The sequence below is a fragment of the Rhincodon typus genome, chromosome 10, assembly GCF_021869965.1.
Source record: "Rhincodon typus isolate 14 chromosome 10, sRhiTyp1.1, whole genome shotgun sequence".
NCBI lineage: Eukaryota > Metazoa > Chordata > Chondrichthyes > Orectolobiformes > Rhincodontidae > Rhincodon > Rhincodon typus.
This window is the reverse complement of record NC_063341.1, coordinates 44,798,025-44,817,322: the sequence shown is the minus strand read 5'-3', so window position 1 is coordinate 44,817,322 and position 19,298 is coordinate 44,798,025. Positions and strand designations below refer to the sequence as shown.

The 19,298-nt window shown below is 37.4% G+C and overlaps 1 protein-coding gene across 4 annotated transcripts in view; it reads left to right on the top strand.

The window, feature by feature from the left end:
• Window positions 1-19,298, top strand: part of tut4 (terminal uridylyl transferase 4) — a 77,431-nt gene that overhangs the window by 26,141 nt on the left and 31,992 nt on the right. For all 4 annotated transcript variants that reach the window (XM_048601679.1, XM_048601680.1, XM_048601681.1 and 1 more), the window contains 7 exons: window positions 2,210-2,279; window positions 3,931-4,057; window positions 5,816-5,935; window positions 8,066-8,296; window positions 9,109-9,283; window positions 11,920-12,737; window positions 15,587-15,737. In XM_048601679.1, the coding sequence (XP_048457636.1) occupies window positions 2,210-2,279; window positions 3,931-4,057; window positions 5,816-5,935; window positions 8,066-8,296; window positions 9,109-9,283; window positions 11,920-12,737; window positions 15,587-15,737 (1,692 nt within the window). The remainder of the gene's footprint in view (window positions 1-2,209; window positions 2,280-3,930; window positions 4,058-5,815; window positions 5,936-8,065; window positions 8,297-9,108; window positions 9,284-11,919; window positions 12,738-15,586; window positions 15,738-19,298) is intronic.

Sequence of the window (19,298 nt, the reverse complement as noted above, 5' to 3'; positions counted from 1 at the left end):
GATATTTCAAGACGTGACTACTATAAACTGTTTTGTCAAGATAGTGGGGACATTGGGTGGAGCCACAAAGTGAGCTTCCACATGTAAGTTCCTGATTGTGGCCATAGAGTGTCACATGGAGGCTGGTGTCATGGATACCATATTTAGCTATTTACTTTTATTTGCTAAGCAGCAAATTTTTCTGCATTTAAAATTGAAGAAGGTTAATTTTTTTCTCACACACTTTTTCTCCATAGGTTAACAAAAATGTGACTCTCACTAATTCGACTCACCCCCATCATCTCACACACACAATATAGATAGAGATAAAGATAAAACAGTAATTATAAAAATGAAATTTAACCCAGTCTCCTATGATGGCACAGGCCTGATGTTTCTTAATTGAACTGATGCATTGGCTGGAGTGAAGTTCTTGAAATTTGAGAGATTTCTTATTAGCTGCGAAGGTTCGAGTAATTGATCTGCCTGAAGGTGGATTTTTCAGGGGAACTTGAAAGTGGAACAGGTTGGAGGAAAGAGATCTTCTTTCTCTTTCAAGATATTGCAGTTAGAAACAGAGTTCTGATTACTTTACTAGCAGGACTCTCTCTCTGATGGAATTCTCCTGAATGCCAGTTTGAATTCTGCTCATACCTCTTTTAGCGAGGAGCAAATATGCCTGCCTTATCATGTGACCTCCAGTGCAGTGTCAAGCCACTTTCCAAATAAGGTGCTTTGGTAGTCCAATAAGAATTCTGAAGTGTGGCTTTTCACTTCTGTGGTTTCAATCAGTGTTTGAGGCTGTGTTTGAAGGGCAAACCACATATTATAATGATAATGATGATGATGGACCTCATCTATCTTTTGGCTTGGCCTGCAGTGAATTACATCAGAAAGATGTCCTCTTAGTTTTGTCTTGAGATAATATAGCATCAATCTACACAAGACATCCGGCAATCCTTGGAAGCCTTGTTTTGCAGTCCTTTTCCAAATAGCTGTAAAGATTTGATATATTTATTCTGGTACTGATCATGAGATGCTAACTTGATGACGTAATCATTTACTGTTCATTAATTTATGTTAGTATATGCAGAGTTATAGTGAAAAGACAAGTGATTGGTCATAATGTTCATTTGGAGAGTCAGCGTGGACACAATGGGCTGAATGGCCTTCTGCACCATAATGATTCTGTATCAACAATAGTTTCTGAAACCACAATTAACATAATTAAGTGTGTTTCTATAATATTGCTCAACAAATTCTGATTAAATGCATGTATTGGATGTTGGTCTATCATTTCTTTTCAACATATATTCAGTTAGTGTACATCATGTACGTAACAGTTGTAATTATCATCATTCTAAATGTGCTGCGGAAAAGATGATGTTGAAAGGGGAAATGATTGTTGTTTCTACGTGTCTTAAATTGGGACGAGATGATGTACATCATAACAAGCTGATGCACCTTGTCCAGAATAGCAACATAGTACATGGCCTATACTTGAAGAAGATATAGATTTAAAATAAATCTTGGGAATAATATTGAGCAATTGGTTGATATAATAGGCTCCCAAGAAAAATGATGGATAAATTGGTTAGCAATTACATGTGATTCTTTCAGAAGACAACATTTTTGATTACAGTATTTGAATAATTTGATATGTAGTCTATTGTAAATATAGTATACCTAACAGGAATTATCAGAATTGATAACATTGTGGGTGTACTTGCACCACAAGTGCAGCAGCATTTCAAGAAGGTGGCTTACTACCACCTTATTGAGGGAATTACGATAAGCAATAAATGCTGGCCTTCCTTTAACTAATAAAAAATACCAAATAGATGAACTTTGGCTGTTTTCAGTCCAGTAGCTCTTCTATTCTGAAATAGACTGATTTTTCTTTTTAAGAAAGAATCATTCGTATTCAGTCTGAAATTGGAAAAAACATAACACCCATATATTGTCAGTAATTTTTAAATCATGCATAATGCGCAGGTTAGGTGGATTAGTAGTGCTAAATTGCCCATAGTGTCCAGGGATGTGTAGGTTAGGTGGATTAGCCATGGGAAATGCAGGGTTACACAGATAGGGTAGGGGGGGTAAGTCTGAATGGGATGCTATTCGGACAGTTGGTGTGGACTTGTTGGGCCTGTTTCCACACTGTGGGGATTCTATGATTCTATGATTTTTGTTGCCTTTATCCTTAATGTATTAAAACATTACCTTGCAGCTTTATATTCAGATGTCGAGTCTGATTTCCATGCCAAAGTTCCAATTATCTCCTGCAGGGATATACAAAGGTTTGTGTGCCCTGTAATTACAGGGAAAATTTATTTTATTCCTTTCTTCCAAATGATTATGGAATTTTCTTGCATATAATTTAGAATATACAGAAGATACAGCATGAGAAACAGCATGATATGGTTGATGCTTAACTTTGAGGGATAACCTAATACCTTAGACCACAGAATCATTTGTACAATCATCATCCATTCAGTCAAATTAAAGGTTTCCATTGAACATTTACATTTCTCTTTTTATCCAGGGTCCTGACAAATCCACTGTCCTTCAAAATTTTGTCTTGTTTTCGTTGTATATATATTCAGTTTTTATTTCTTAACACCTCCTAGGATACGTTACTTATCAAATTCTTGACAAATCATTGTATATGCGGTATACCCTTTGTGCAGTGAATGTCTAATTTGCATAACATGCCCTTTAAAGTAGAGACGTTGCTTTAATTATAATCGTGTAGGTTGATTCTCACCTTTCAGTGAAAGGCATTCACTAATAATAAACATCCAAGTTGACATGCATGTAAATACTCAAGTACATTACAAGTGATTGAAGTGACTATATTATTTATGTTGTTTAAAGTAGAATTTAACTCCCAACAAGATATGCTAGTTTATAAATAAATCAAGACAATAATCCCAGTGGTTTAATGGTAAATAATTGGGATTGATTTGATGAGGATTAAAATACTTGAATTCAAATTTTAGATATGGTGTAGAAATGCATAGACGTGTGTTCAATCTATATTTCTTTCCTAATGGTTTGTTTTTAAACTTGTTCACTCTGTGTTCACACTGTAGTCTCTTGCGTCAGAAGACTCTAGCTTTAAGTTGTTTTCTGGAAACATAAGTACATAATCCAAGCTGACAGTTAAGTGGAATAGTAAGGTCCTTCTAAAGTTTTAAAGGTGGCTTCAGGTGAAAAAATTAAACCAGGGTTATTTCTGTCCCTGAAATAGGCATAAACTATTTAAAGAAAAAAGCAGAATGCTCCCTTTGTCTTGATCAAAATATACCCCTCAACCAACATTGGCAGATTATCTGGCCATTTATCTCATTGCTATTTGTGTAAATTTAGGATGCACAGATCAGCTGCAGTATTTGTCTATAATTCCAATATTGGCTAAATTTCAATATTTGCATTAGCTATAAAGCATTTTAGGATCTCTTGATATCGTGGAAAATGCAACATACATGCACATCCTTGAATTTGTGCTGTCATTCAGCTTTGTCTTACAGGTTTAGGCCCCATGCTTTAAATTGCAGCCCTACAGTTAGCCATAATAGCCTTTTCACCTTTCCACTCCTCATTGAATAATAACGTTCAAACTATCTGGTTCATAAAAGAGAGTATAATGACCCAAATTAAAGTCATCTCAATGTATGCAGAACACACAGCGTAATATTACAGGAGGTGCAGTGGGTAGAATTTACTAGCCAATTGGTTTCCTTCCGTATTCTCAACTGAGTGTAGCAGATGTGTTCCGTGGAGGAATGGCTGCATTCAGGTTCAAAAATCAACCTTGTAGCTGCTTGTCAAATATTTAACAATTGAATTAAAACGACTAAATCATGCAAAACAAAATCAGTTTATTCTTTTAAGTGCAATAATCTGTAGAAACAGTTTTCAGAGTGTCTTTATTCTCTTCATCTACAGTGGTCTGATTTGCAAAGTCAGTGCAGGGAACGATGTGGCCTGCCTTACTACTAACCTGCTAGCAGCTCTGGCCAAATTGGAGCCTCGGCTGATCCCGCTAGTTCTAGCATTTCGGTGTTGGGCAAGGGTGAGTACCTTGCTTCTGAATCAAATGTTTTGACTTAATCACAATGGAGATGCACACTGAGTCATTCTTGAGTCTGTCAAGTGAGAGAGTAGCTCACTGAAGCATTTGAGTCAGCTGTTGGTTTAAATGCTGCTCTAGGATTTGGGGCTGTAATTTAGATTGAATTTTCATTGCAGTTTTGGAAAGGGAGGGGTTGCATTGTCAGAGGACTATTGTAAGTTTGTTCCTCAGTACTGCTCCATGCACTACAATTGCCTTTTTAGCAATAATGAACTAGTGTTGGCTCATATTTCGCAGTAGGTAGCAAAATAACAATTAGCACTGAGCTTGAAGAAAGTAACCCAAAAAGATCTGGTGATTTCAGTGGCCTGAATTTTCCCTTTCCTGGTATCAGTTTGAATTTGGTACCAAGTCAATGGTAATGGCTTTTCTTCCCACCCTACTGTCATCTCAGGGGCATCCTAAGCATCCATAAAACAGAAAAAAAACAGAAAACTGCAGATGTTGGGAATCAGAAACAAAAAACAGAAATTGCTGGAAAATCAACAGGTCTGGCAGCATCTGTGGAGAGACCCTTCTTCAGAATTGTTTTTCCAGCAATTTCTGTTTTTGTTCGTAAGCATCCATCTTTGGTTCTGTTATCTTTTTCATCTGCATACTGGCCATTAGCAATATTTTCCAAAGACACTAGTTCCATTTCTATTTATGCACAAATAGCACCTCTCCATGTCCTCTCTAAACCTTTCACTGGTCCTTAACTATCAGCATGCTTGGTTAAAATTGACTTTTACATGAACCATAGTTGTCCCTAGATAGTCATTGGAAAGATCACAAGCCCTAGCATGACTTGCACACCCCGATAACTGACTCACTTTTGCTGACTGCTGCTTCAGGCTGAATCAGAGCTTACAACCTCTTTGGTCCCCAAACCAATTTTCCAATCCCATTGCTTGCACTACATGAAAATCACATAATATCACTATAATAAAATTGTCTGCTCTGACCTCATCTAACTTATTGTTGAACCTTATTAATACCTTTTTCTTTTCCAGATTTTACTATCCAATATCCCTCCTATATTCCATCATTTTAATCCATCATCTCACTAAATTCCTCCTTTTGTGCAACATATTCTTCAGCCCATTCAAAAGTCTGTTCTCAATCTAATTCTGCGCTAATTCCCATTTTTGCCTTTACCCTTCACCTGTATCCTTCCTATATTAACTCCCAGACCCATAATATTTCAAATTTAAAATTCTGACTCTTGTCTTTAAATGTCTCTGGGATCTCACTCTTGGCTATTTTCTTAACCACCTGCAGCTTATCACTCTCCTGAAATTCACCACTCCTCTGCTGCTGCTACTGTTACTGTTGCTTCTTTCTTGTGCTCTCAAATCCAGCATTGGCAGGTCTGAGTTTTGTTTCATAGGGCTAATGTTGTCAAATTCTCTTCCTTAAATGTCTCTGTCTTTCTGCTTGCTCTTTTTGGACTCTGCTGAAAATCCATTTTTTTGACAACTTCTGTCCTCACAACCATTTCCCTTTTGGCTCGACTTCACATTTTTATTACATGTTTGAGAAGCACCTTCACAGTAAAAGTCTTGTACAACAATTGTTTAATAGTTTTCAATTTTTTTCATCAGCGGTCATTTGATGATGGAACAACTCTTCATTGCCTAATTTTTGAAAATGTTAAATTATCATAAGCCATATTGACAGTAAGCTATTTCTCATCTTTCAAATTCTTTGTCATTTTAGGTGTGCCACATAGACTGTCAAGCAGAAGGTGGCATTCCCTCCTATTCATTTACATTGATGGTGATATTTTTTCTTCAACAAAGACAAGAACCTCTTTTACCAGCTTACTTGGGCTCATGGGTGAGGATCATTACATTTTTTCTATGAGGGGCTCTCATTCTTCTGTTTTCCTTTGATTCGTATCTTGTTTAGCTTTTTATAAAAAGCATCAAATGACAAATCACATGGCTAACATTTTTCTAAAATGACAGCAATATGATTTATTTACATTCAGGTACTTTTGCTGTATATCAGTGATATCAATCAGCCGATTCTTATAGAGGTATGAATATGGCAAGATTTGTTGCAGAATCATGAGACTAGACTTATCTTGATATCAAGATCATCTCACACCATCTTTTATGCTTTTCACAAGCAGCATGGCAAGACTCACACAAGGCAGTAGCGAGATGCCAATTGATGGGGACTAATGCATGTTAAATGTCTTGTTAATACCACAACTCGCCTCATTAATATTCATCCTCCAATCTCACAAGGCATCCCTAACAAGTTAAATGTTGGGAAAACATAGTAAGGAAACCAAAGCGAGCATCTTGATGGATTCAGTTCATCACCTGTTCTGAAAAATGTCCATGTTGGAAAACAGGCACCAACATCTCGGGGCAAACTCCATGGGCACTGGCCATATTCACTCATGTCTACGGACATTGACAGCTGATGTGTCAGCCTCTGAGAACTCTCATGGCACACCTCTGATCCACTTATAGGACACTTCTGCATTTCACTGCCACACCTTGGGCTGTCATTGGACTCCTCCAGCAAGGACACTTTGTGCTCAGGGGCATGCACCCAGTTCATAGATTGTACCAGGCTGCATCTCCAGGCTATTTGTAGCGCTCACTCAATCTGAGCCTATCTGGATGATCACAGCATCCCTGGCCTGCCTTGCCTTTCTGCATTTTGCTCCCTCAACCAGAGATACCAGGCTCATATTACTGCTGTCTTGCCATGCCTTTTGACACAGACACAAAGCTAGAAAGTTTTTCATATTTGTCAACAGGCCTTACTCAAGAGAGACAGACTTTGGTCAGGAGTTCCTAGCACAGTATGTCAAGTGCAACCTCTGAAACCAGGCCAGGCTCTGGCAGGGGTGGTCAGTCAAAATCCTCCCCTCATAAGGGGTGAGGAGCCAAATGATGGGCAGGGCACATCTGCCTTGAGTCCTTCTGTCCTAGTATGAGCTGTTCACCTCATGGAATGAGCTAGAGGCAGGTATTATGGGAGATGAAAATGGGTGGCGCAGCTTTTACTGTTGGTGCAGATAGGGAGGTATCCTCAGTGAATGAGTAGGCAGCACATGCGGTAGACATGCAGGGTTAATGGTGTTGTGGGTTGGGGTACATGAGACCGAGTAGTGAAAACGTTGCAGGCAATAGTAATGGTGATGGAGCGTGTTCCTTAGGAGGAGATACATTAGCAGAGATAGAGTGAGTGAGAGGTTTCGAAGAGAAAATGATGGCACTTAGGTTGGCAGAGTGCAGAAGGACATTTACCTTCTACCGACAGTGCTGGGCATTTCTCCAAATGACTGAGACTGCACTAACTGGGATGGCAACCTTGATGAAGCTGGCAGAGTCCTGTATCATACCCACTGCTGATCCAGGGGGAGGAGGAAGTCCCACACTGGCACCACCCTGTTCAGCAAGACCTCCAGGACCTGGATCATAAAGCAGTGTGCTGATTTTTCCTCTGTCTGCCATGTCTGGAGTAAATGTCGGGTATTGGGCAGAGCAGCTTTGGACTGCCAATACTTGTCTAATGTGCTTCTAAAGATGGTGCAGAAGCAGGTGATGCTGATAAATTCCAGGATATCTGCTGAGTGGTGACTTATTCATTACAGGAATGGCCTGTGATAAAATAGGGCAGAAATCAAAGGTGAGAGACACCATAGGGGTGTAGTTGGTGATTAATGAGGCAATTTGGAAATGTACTCGAGAGAATTGCTAGGCTTCGCAAACTGGACCTAGCCAAATAAAACATAAGATTCAACCCAAAGTGTTTAGAAACTAATCTCAGACAGTGGTCCAAAATGTGTAGTATTGGATTGGCTGTAACTTATCATTTTAGCACCATCAGCCAAGATGAATTTCTGCCCGAGAATTCTTTTTTAATGTACACCATAAACTGATCCTCCCATTTTGTTTTTGATCTAGTGGGAAAAGTTCATTTGTCACTTTTTTGGAATCCTAGATTGAAGGTTTTGACTTGAAAAGAATTGATGAGTATCACCTGAAGGGAATACAGAATGATGAATATGTATTATGGGAGCACAGACCAGCAAACTCTGGAGAAACAAAAAATATAAGCAATGGAGATGGTAAAACCTTAAATAAAGCAGAACATAGAAAATCTTCAAATAAGAAGATGGAAAGCACTGAACCTCATAACCAAAGTAGTTTATTGAAAGAAAAGCAAGGCAAAGTAAGTTTAGTATATTCCTTTCTAAAGCTATACTGTTATAATTTTTGTACTATTATGTATTCTTATTTGAAATTTTTGCTATTTATTGAGCAATGTAAGTGATAGAGCTGAATGTGAAATTATCTCGATGTTACTGTGTTATAGCATTAACTATGAAGTGCATGTGATCTGAGGAAAATTGAATTGATGAAAAATCTCCCTACGTTAAAGGTTTGAACTTCCATCTAACTTGGTTAGAATTGAAATTTCAAATATCAATAATATTCGCACATTTCACCTCATATTCTGAAAGATCTTTTAAGATGGTTGATTGGAAAGCTTGATGGAGGACTGTTTCACAGTATTATTAAGAAGAAATTTATGAAATGAGAAGTTGACCAGAATGACAAGTACAAGTGGGAATTAAATCCAGCTAGCTGAAGTGCAGACTGTGAGCATTGTTCGAATATACGGTTTTAGATTTTTACTTTCTCTACACCTAGGTATCACAGCATAAACCAATAATTACTGAAATTAATTTTGTAATTATCTCTAATATATATTGACTTACAGCTGATTCTGTTTTAAAATACGTACTTACAATTCTCAATTTTCTTATTGTACAGTTTCTGCTGAGATTTGGCCACTGTAGGGCCTGATTTGTAGGTAACTTTATGGTACCTAATAATTTTGCAGTGAAGTTAGTTGAATTTGTTATCCTGACACAACTCTGATTCCTGCCTATTACTGCAAATTTAAATGGATCTTTTAAGCAGAAAGACTTGAAGAAACTTCTTATAAATCATTTATCATGCTTTCTCATTTCCTGTTAGGCTGCGTTGAAGTTTGGTTCAACACATCACGTTTCTCTTGGACACCTCTGGCTAGAATTACTGAAATTTTACACTCTAGAATTTGCATTGGAAGAGTACGTCATCTGTATACGGGTAAAAGATCTTGTAACGAGAGAGAATAAAAATTGGCCGAAAAGAAGAATAGCTATTGAGGGTGAGGTGAACATAAACATTTAATCTGCAGAAAAAATGGTACTGTGGTGCAATGGACAGTGCATTGGACTTGTAGTTAAAGCTGAGGCATTCAAAGGTTCTGGGTTCAAGTTCCTGGGGTTGGAGTCGTTCCTTTAATATGGCCCTCTCCTGGTGCAGTGATAGTGTCCATGTTCCTTGGACTGCGAAGATTGGGTTCAAATCCCACCTGTTCCAGAGATTTGCAATAACCTCTCTGAAAAAGTTGATTAGAAAAATAGGTTAAGTTTAAAAAAAATTAAAAATGTCAAAACTGGTATACTCATTAGCTTATTAAAGGTTAATTTTCTGATGAAGTGAATGGATAACAAATTCTAATGTCCAGAATGATAATATCTTAAAGGACTATTTGGTATTGAAAATGAGCTTAAGAGGTTTTGAAGGGTACTAATTATGTTCAAGACATTAACACAACAAATGAACCCTTTTATACAATTTCCAGTCAGTTTCAGTTTGGTCCAGTAGTAACACTCCACCTCTTGAATCATAAAGTTGTGGGTTCAAGCCTCCCTCCAGGATTTCAGTTTGTAGTCTCAGTTAATTACTTCAGTATCAAATTTAGCCAGAATATTATTGTAACTCTAAGTATTAATGATGATTGAAGTTTGAAGATCAGCTATGATTTTACTGAAGTGCAGAGCCAGCTCATAGGGCCATGTGGCTACACCTCATGTTTGTATTCTTATGTATCAACTGTGCACATATTTTTGTCATTTTTCTCATTGGGGTGAAAACCCGTTATCACTGAGATCCTATTATTTACAGTATCAATGTACCTAAATCTAATTTACTACACTGGTAGGAAGTTTATATTTTTATGGAGAGACACTGAATTACCTTTTGACTGTTTATCTCAAAAGAAACACTTCCTAATTTCTGTCTTAAATGGGTGACCTCTTGCTGTGGGATTTTGCTATCTGATCCTAGACTCCCCACAACAGGAAGTAAACTTTCAGCATCTATCATGTCAAACCCCCTATGCAAATATCAGTAGTAATGACAAACAAGACACAGGACATGAGAGTATTTATGTTTGCATTATTGAAAGATGGATGCCAAGAATGGAAATTAGGAAAATAACTTACTTTAATATGATTTCTGCTGTTGGATTTCTTTTGAGAGCCATTTGGTAGCTGGACAAGTTGAAAAATGTTCCACTAATCAAGGGTAGGAATTGCATGAGCCCTGAAATGAGCATGTGGCTAAGAAGCAGCCGGCCCCTGGCATCGAGCCATAGAGCCACACAGCACAGAAACAGATCCTTCTGTCCAACTCGTCCATGTCGACCAGGTTTCCCAAACTAAATTAGTCCATTGCCTCGTATCTCTCCAAACGTTTCCTATTCATGTACCTGTCCAAATGACTTTTAAGTATTGCAATGGTACCTGCCTTTACCACTTACTCTGGCAGTTTGTTCCATTTGCACACCACTCTCTGTGTGTAAAAGTTGCCCCTCGGGTCCTTTTTAAATATTTCCCCCCTCACTTTAAACTATGCCTTTTAGTGTTAGACTCCCCCACCCTGGGGAAAGATCTTGGTTATTCACCTTATCTATGCCTCTCATGATTTGATAAACCTCTTTGAGGTCACCCTTCAGCATCCTATGCTCCAGGGAAAGAAAGTCACAGGTAGACAGTGGTGAAGATGATGTTTGGCATGCTTGCCTTCATCGGTCAGAAAATGAAGTACAAGAATTGGGATGTCATGTTGTAGCTGTATAAGACATTGGTGAGGCCAGTTTTGGAGAACCTATCTATCTACGTCTTAAATACATTCAGTGATTTGGCCTTCACAGGTTTCTGTGGCAGTGAGCCCCATTGGGGAAAATGTGGCCTAGTGGTATAGTGACTGGACTGTTAATCCAGTGACCCAGATAATGTTCTGAGGACCTGGTTTCAAACCCTGCCGCGGCAGATGGGGGAATTTGAATTTGATTTTAAAAAAACTGGAATTAAGATTCCAGTGATGACCATGAATCCAAAAACCCATAGGGTCACTTATGTACTTTCAGTAAGGAAACTGTCACCCTTACCTGGTCTGGATTACATATGACTGGATGCTCACAGCAGTGTGGTTGACTCCCAACTACTCTGGGATGGGCAATAAATGCTGGCTTAGACAGTGGTGCCCTCGTGTGAATGAATTAAAATAAAAAATTGCCACCTTCTGGCTGAAGAAATTCCTTCTCATCTCAGTTCTAAAGGATTGCCTTTCACACTGAGGCTGTGCCCTTGGGTCACTTCCAGTAGTGGAAACATCTTCTCACATTCACTCTATCCAAGCTTCTCAATAAGTTTCAATCAGATTCCCCTTCATCCTTCTAAACTCCTTCGTGTACAGACCCAGAGTCCTCAACTGTTCCTTATGTGACAAGACCTTCATCTCTGGGATCATTCTTATAAACCTCCTCTGGACTCCCTCCGAGGTCCTGCGCCATCTTCGTACTCGATCATTTTAACAGCCTTGCATAATAAATTGAGATTTCTGAGAGTTCTGTAATAGATGCCATTGAAAGTTTTCAATGATGTTTTTCAAGTGCATTTGATGTATAAGGAAAAACATTGCATAATGTAACTGTTGTGTTCACTTTTCTCATAGACCCTTTTGCACTAAAGAGAAATATTGCTCGCAGTTTGAACAGCCAGATGGTGTTTGAGTATATTCTGGAACGATTTAGGACTGCATATAAATATTTCGCATCTCCTCAAATGAAAGATGGGATTAAGTTAAAACCAGATGCTAGGAAAAAAGGGAAAGTCAACAATAAAAAGCCTTTAAAATCTGAAGAGCGTTCAGGCAATTGTTGCCTGCCACAGAAGGGAACTGTAATAGGGAGTGATATTAAAGAATCTTCTCTTGAAGGAGAAAGGACAAATGGGACCAGTGACAGTGGAACAATGGAATGTACTAACACAACTGTTGATTCTACTTCAAATGTTAATATTGATGCTGAGCATTCGGAATTGAAGAGTGTTCCATCTTCCAACAGTGGAATTGCAGTGAATTTTAAAAAATGCAGTCTTGGGAAACCAGAGGTTGGCAGCTGTGCAAGAGATTCCAGTGAAAGGTTACTCAGTTGTGATTCAGTCAAACAATCCACTAGAACACTGGCACTTTCTGATTCTTCAGCGAATTGTTCAAAGCAGGCAGGCCTGGAAGAGTTAGATCGTGAGTCCATGGAAAATATGATGCTACCAGCCAGTTTGCAACTGCATGGACATAAAGATAGTTGCAGACTCGGAGTACATTGCTCAGAAGGAACAAATTGCACTGCCAGTTGTGTATCAACTACCTCACTAACTTGCACAACAGAAACCGAGGCTCCGAGCTGCGCTGTTATTGATGACACTGGGAATGGATCAGCAACTGGGGAGCTACATTATGTCTTTGAGAAAAGCATTCTAACAAATGGAAAGGCAAGTTATCCTTTAGATTTGCATGAACTGAGTTATGTATTATAGTGCAAACTTTAAACAATTATTAGAATCATCCTTTTATCTAGAAGTTATATTGTGTGACTTCTCTAACTTCGAGTGTTATAGCATAAGACCCTATAATGGGCTAATTTAGGAAGGTCCGGCAGGATTTTGCACTGGTTATGATGGTGAAACTCATCGATGACATTGTTAATGTACTGAAGCTGACAGTGACATTTAGAACCACACATTTGCAAAATAACACAAAGTGCAGAAGTTGCTGTCAGTGATTCAATAATTCAGTTGAATAAGGTGTTACTTGATTTTTAATAGCATAGTAACTTTGTCATATAACTGCTAACCATAACTGCTGGCCCTGAAAATCTAGTTTTATTTCTGTTGAATGCTAAACATTTCCATGATGATAAAAATATTAACATATTACGGTCTTTATAAAAGTTTATCTTTGTTTTAACTTGCATCTCAATCCAATTGTCATCTTACCTGTTCTCCGAAATTTTAAATTGAATGAAAAGATTGAAGGCTTTAATCTTCCTGGTTTGCTGCCTGTGAAATACTTCAATGTAATTGGAGGCTTGCCTGCTTACTGACATCACTGTTACTACTTGCTTGGAGATCCCATTGAATTGCCATCAGGTTTAATCTATTGTCAAGAAGGGGGAAATCAAAAACACAGAAATCACTGGGCAGCTTTCTTTGGAATCAATGGCAACTCTATTGCTGTGCCACTGATCATAAAATGCAGGCCAGTAAAGTTACTGAGAACAGGTTCTTTTATTTTAAGAAAAAGTTCACAATAAATGAATTGTCAATTGAAGCTGCAATTGCTCAACATTAATTTGAATTTCCATTTGTGCAACATTTGCAAGACCTGATGTGATGTTTTTGAACTCAGTCTTCTCATCCTCCCCATGGTCACGTGAAGGTACTGGCAGTCATATACTAAGCATTGAAGTATTAAAGGTGAGCCTCAGAAAGACCACACAAATAACAACCTTGGTCAAGAGGCTTAGAGAACTTAAGATTTTTTTTTAAGTTTTACAGTTGTAATTTTTTAAACAAGTATGCTGAAATATGGAAAACATGTGGAATATCTAGACTGTGAGTTGCTTTTGGAAAAAAAAACACTTGCATTCATCTTCCTCTTAATCTTTTGAAATGCATAACAACGCAAACTCTTGTTTAGATTTCGATGTCAGATTTGATGACAACTGAGTAGAAGGTAAATCATGATCTGTCTATATGTACTCTGATTGATTCCCTTTAACAGATGCTTTGCCATTTAGTTCAAACACAAAATGTACATATTTAAATGCAACGGAATCACTAAAATAGTTATCTGTTTTAATGTACATACACTTTCAGTAGTTCAATAATGTTGAAATTAATCATTTTAATTTCAGTGAGCTTTTGATTCTTGCATTCCAAAATTAACAATGTTTGGAGATTAGTGCTGGATTGAGTGAAAGTAAATCACATGGATTTTTTTGAAGCAATTCGAGTGAACATTGTTTGCATTTGTGAGCAACAGAGGGGAACTTCAGAATCAGGATGACATAGCAGACATTGAGTTCAAAGAACTCTTAAAGTGGGGTGAAGACATTGCATATTTTATAATAATAAAGAAGAATATAGTGTCTGTTGTGGTTAAAAATAGATCAATAGGATTTTGAGCTACGATAAATAGCGGGCAAAATTCATCACCACAAATCTCTGAAGGAAAAAGAAAAAAAAGTGTCATTTGACAAAGAAAGTCTTGGTTGTATTGACAGCAGTTAAGTCTAAATATTGGTATTTCATTCAATTTCAATATCGTGGATTGAAATCATCATTCATTCAGTTGAAACTAGTGAGATGCTAACAAAGGGGCACCCATTGGAATAAAGCAAATTGTAGTAAGGACAGCGCAAGTCCCCAGGGAAGATGATTGTAATGGACTCCAACAAGAAATAAGAAATATTCTAGGTAAAATTGAGCTAGTTTTGTGAATTATTTTAAGTTTGTGTTTTTTTCTTATATTTAAAATAGTTACTTGGGGTGAATATCTTGTCAGTTGGTTGAGGAAATAAGTTGGCCATTAAAGGAAATCAGAAAATATTCATATTATAGCCGTTGCTGGATATCTCAAATGTGGGGAAAAACAACTGGGTCTGAATATATTGTTAAGGCTTGTGATTTAAATTCGTTAGTTTTTTTGTTCCAAGTTACTTACAGTTATGCAAGTCAGCGTGGTTAACTTCATATTAGTTACTTGACTCAATCATTTATAGCTTGGGCACTTTAAATATGTTGTAATTTATCTTGCATATTATAGATTTAAAATGAAGGCAGAAACTTTATGCAGACATATCTTTGTATTAGTTTTAAAATGTAAAACTGTGTCACAAAGGTACATGATATATTGAGGACATTGGGCTCCAACAAATTAATTCCATGCAATAAAATATACTTTACAGAGTTAACATGAAAGACCAATCATTAATACTTAATATAGCATGTAATACACTAAACAGATAGTTAGGTATATATTTCAAGTACTCCGGACAGATGTTGGTCTGATTGCTTTGTTTGAAGCAGGTACACTCTGTATTGTTTTGGCAGGGACCAGGCTGGAGATAACTCTCACCTTTGTTTCCATCCTTGGAAGATATTTGGGTACAGCATCAAAACTAGTATTGGTTGTTCAGCATTTAAAAGTGCCATCACTTGGCAACAGATAATGATGCCTCATTGTATTCTTTTTTGTATAAGTATTATGGCAATCTTCAAACGGTAATAATTATTCTTCAGGTTATATGAAATTAGTAAATATTTCCTGTCATCTTCAGCCCCCAACAATTGTATGCAGCATCTGCAAACGGGACGGACATTCAAAGAATGATTGCCCAGAGGATTTCAAGAAGATTGATTTGAAACCTTTGCCACCTATGATAAATAAATTTAAGCAAATTCTTGATCTAGTCTGCACAAAATGTTATGGTAAGTTCAGTGTCATTGTATAATTAATAATGTAAGTATTGGGGGATTCTAAGCAACAGCATAAAGTTAAAGGCTTAAAGAAAATAGTTTACCATCAAAAGAGGAGAAATATTGAGCCAACACTGGTGCACTATTTGAGTTGTGCTAGAACTATGTCTTTCATTTGTCACTATAACAATCTTAAATTATGTTAATTTCATGTGGATGAACCAAATCCAACAATGTGCCATTATTGGTGCAGTATTCTCCAGAGACAAGCAGTGTTGAATCACTGAATGTTTGATGGAATCGTTGTGATAGTGCAATTAATTATGAGACGAGTTCTTGAAATGTAAAATTGAGTTTATCCTGTCTTCGCAGCTTTCTATGAAAGTGCATATTTTGCTTGCATTAAAACAGCTCGTTTCCTGCAGAATTGAGCTAATATTCTTTGAAGTATTGCTGAAAAATGGCACATCCTGTTGAAGCTTTTCATCTTGTATTCATCAGCACATTTGCAAGAATGCCAATGTAAAGGGGAGCAATATTTTATATTGAGAAAAGTGTGCTGCTTACAAGATGTAAATGAGAGTATAAAATGTTGTTTCCATTACATTAGCATTCTTAGAAATATTCTTTCGAGTGCAGACAAAAACACTGTGATAAATGTGTCTTATTTTCACCAATGCTCAAGTTCTGTGCACAAAACAAATCCTGTTTAAATTACAAGCACAAATAATGCGCAACTGAAGGTCAAATTTTAAAATCTAGAAGTTCTGATGACATGTGACATGCATTGTGTTATTATTATAAATATAGAGAAGTTTAATTTCTCCAGTTTTCGTTATTAACAGTTCGTAATTATTCCTCATTTATTTATTCTCCATGTATGTTAAGGACACTTAACTTGCCTTTCTAGGGGAAATAGGAAGAGAATCAGAGACATTTTTTAATTTTTTGAGCTTCTGGGCATTCTTTCTCCAGATGTAATGCTTCGCTACCCTTGCATTCTGTGAATAACATGGAGATTTGTTTTCTTAGCAAGAATAGCATTTATAGTCCATCCCTAATTGCCCATGGGCATATGGTGGTAAACTGTCCTCCTAACTACTAAGTCCACGTGGTGCACTCCTATAGTGCTGTTAATCTAGGATTTTTCATGTTTTGATCCATTTATGATGAAGAAATGACAATATAGTTTCAAGTCTAAATAGTTTATAACTTGAAGGGGAGCTTGCAAGTGATGGTGTTCTCATACCTCTGATGGTCTTGTCCACCTTGGCATTAGATGTCATTGGTTTCAGGAAGTGTTGTTGAAAAATCCATGGTGAGTTGCTGCAGTACATCTGTAGGTTGTACACATTTATGCCAGAGTGTGCCAGTGGCCGAAGAAGCGAATGTTTAAGTTGGTGGATGAGGTGTCAATCTCACTTTTGTCCTGGACGATGTTAACATACTGAATCTTGTTGGATGTGCTGTCATCTAGTGCAGACTCCTCATTTGTGCTGTTTCTCGATGGTAGAAAGACTTTTGGAAGTTAGGAGGTGCAACAGAGTTTCTAGCCTGTGACCTGCCCTTGTGTCCATAATAATGATATAGTTGGCCGAGTTAAGGTTTTGGTCATGATGAACCCCCCAGGATGTTGATGGTAGAGAAATTCAATAAAATCAGTACTATTAAATGCCAAGATGAAGTTGTTAGACTTCCATTGTTGTGGATGATCTTTATTGTCTAGAACTTAACTGCTCTATGGTGAATATATTTTTCTTTCTGGAGTCTTTTTTCATTTTCTTTACCGAACACATTGTAAGTTCTGTTCTATTATTAGCTATAACACCAGTTGTTATCTGGGTATTATATTGGCATCATATATGTTATCACATACAAACTTTAACAAACCTATAATACCACACATTTTCTTCTTTTCTACTGAAGCAGTGTTCTGCTTAAACTGAAACTTGGCCTCAGGCTAGGTTTGTCCTAACTTCAAATTCAGTAAATCCTGTTGGAAAACCTTGCCATCCACTACCGATGGTGGTGATTTATCCAAAGCCTTTTCATCAAACATAATTTGAAAGCATGTGGGTCTTTTCTCAGCCTCGTAATATTCACTGTGGAGGAAACTGGGGAATCAATGCCAATTCTCAGAGGCAGAAAGCTTCATTTGAGCGCCTCATATAAACCAGGAATATTAATCTTTTGAATCAGATTCCAGAAACTAACACTAAAAAGAATCACACCCACCCATCTCAGAGGAGACTGTATAATGTAGAACTACTAGAAAATAAGGCATGAAATCTGAATAAATATAATATTGTTAGGTTCTGTATGGGTTTCGTCTTATTCAGTAAGGATTAGAGCACCAGTCTTTATCTATGAACTGGTTACTTTCTAACAGAAGGTATCATCTTTAATGCCAAAGTGATGCCAAAGCATCAGTCTTTCAGCCTTAAAATGCAGATACTGTCTATGATTCCTTCCAAATCTTAATCAGCTTCTACTCAAGCGATAAGTACGTAGAGCATAATGTACACCTGATGTTCATTTGTTACCCATTTTTCCATATATATCCTTGATTCAATTTCTTTCACTTTGTTTTTGCCTAAGGTTTAACTACATATTTAATCTTGCCCTGTATCTATACTGCCTTGAATGCTTGACGTGGTTTATCTGAAGTTGAGGTGTAGCATCAGGAACTGGAAAGTTTCATTGACCAAAATCAGGATTTAAGCTAAAATCGATATTAAAGTGATCATATGGGATGATATCAATACTAGTATTAAACATTTTGCTTTACCATGGCTGCACTCACGATAAGTTGCATGATATAGTCTTCTATTCACCTAACAGAAACCATCCATTGTCTTCCAAGCAGATTCAGAGATGTTCTCTACCAAATTACTGACTTTCCTCCTACTCCCAATATTTGCCACTTTCCTTCCATTTTCTAGCCTGAGCGCAGCATTGATCAAATAAGGTAAAAAGTACTTACTGTAATTTTGTTTCAGCACTGGTGAATTTGGAAAAGCTTTTTTAAAACATGTTGAATGAATTGCTGAAGTTTTATGGTTCCACAGCACTGTAGCCTGAGGAATAGAAGTACGGCTGTTGCCCAATATGAAAAGTAAGATGAGGATAGATGTGGGATAATGAACAAATGAGATGTGCAACTTGTGGAAGGGGGAGAGAGTATGTGGTTGTTGACTTGCTTGCCAAGCTGGCTGGTTATTGTACAGACATTTCGTCACCATGCTGGGTAATATCATTTCAGCCTCCGATGAAGCAATGTTGTTCTACTCCGCTTGATGTTTATATGATCCAGTCTGTTAAGTTGGGTTGTGTCATTTCTGGTTCTGTTCTGCATGAGTTTATATGTGGGGTCTAATTCCACATGTTAGTTGATTGCATTTTGGGTTGAAAACCCGACCTCTTGGAATTCCTGTGCATGTCTGTGGTTGGCTTGAGCTAAGATGGTCATGTTGTACCAGTTAAATTGATGGCCTTCATTGTCCAAGTGCACTGAGATAAGGGAAAGTTTGTCGTGTCATTTTGCTGCTAGCTGGTGTTCATGTATCTTGTTGG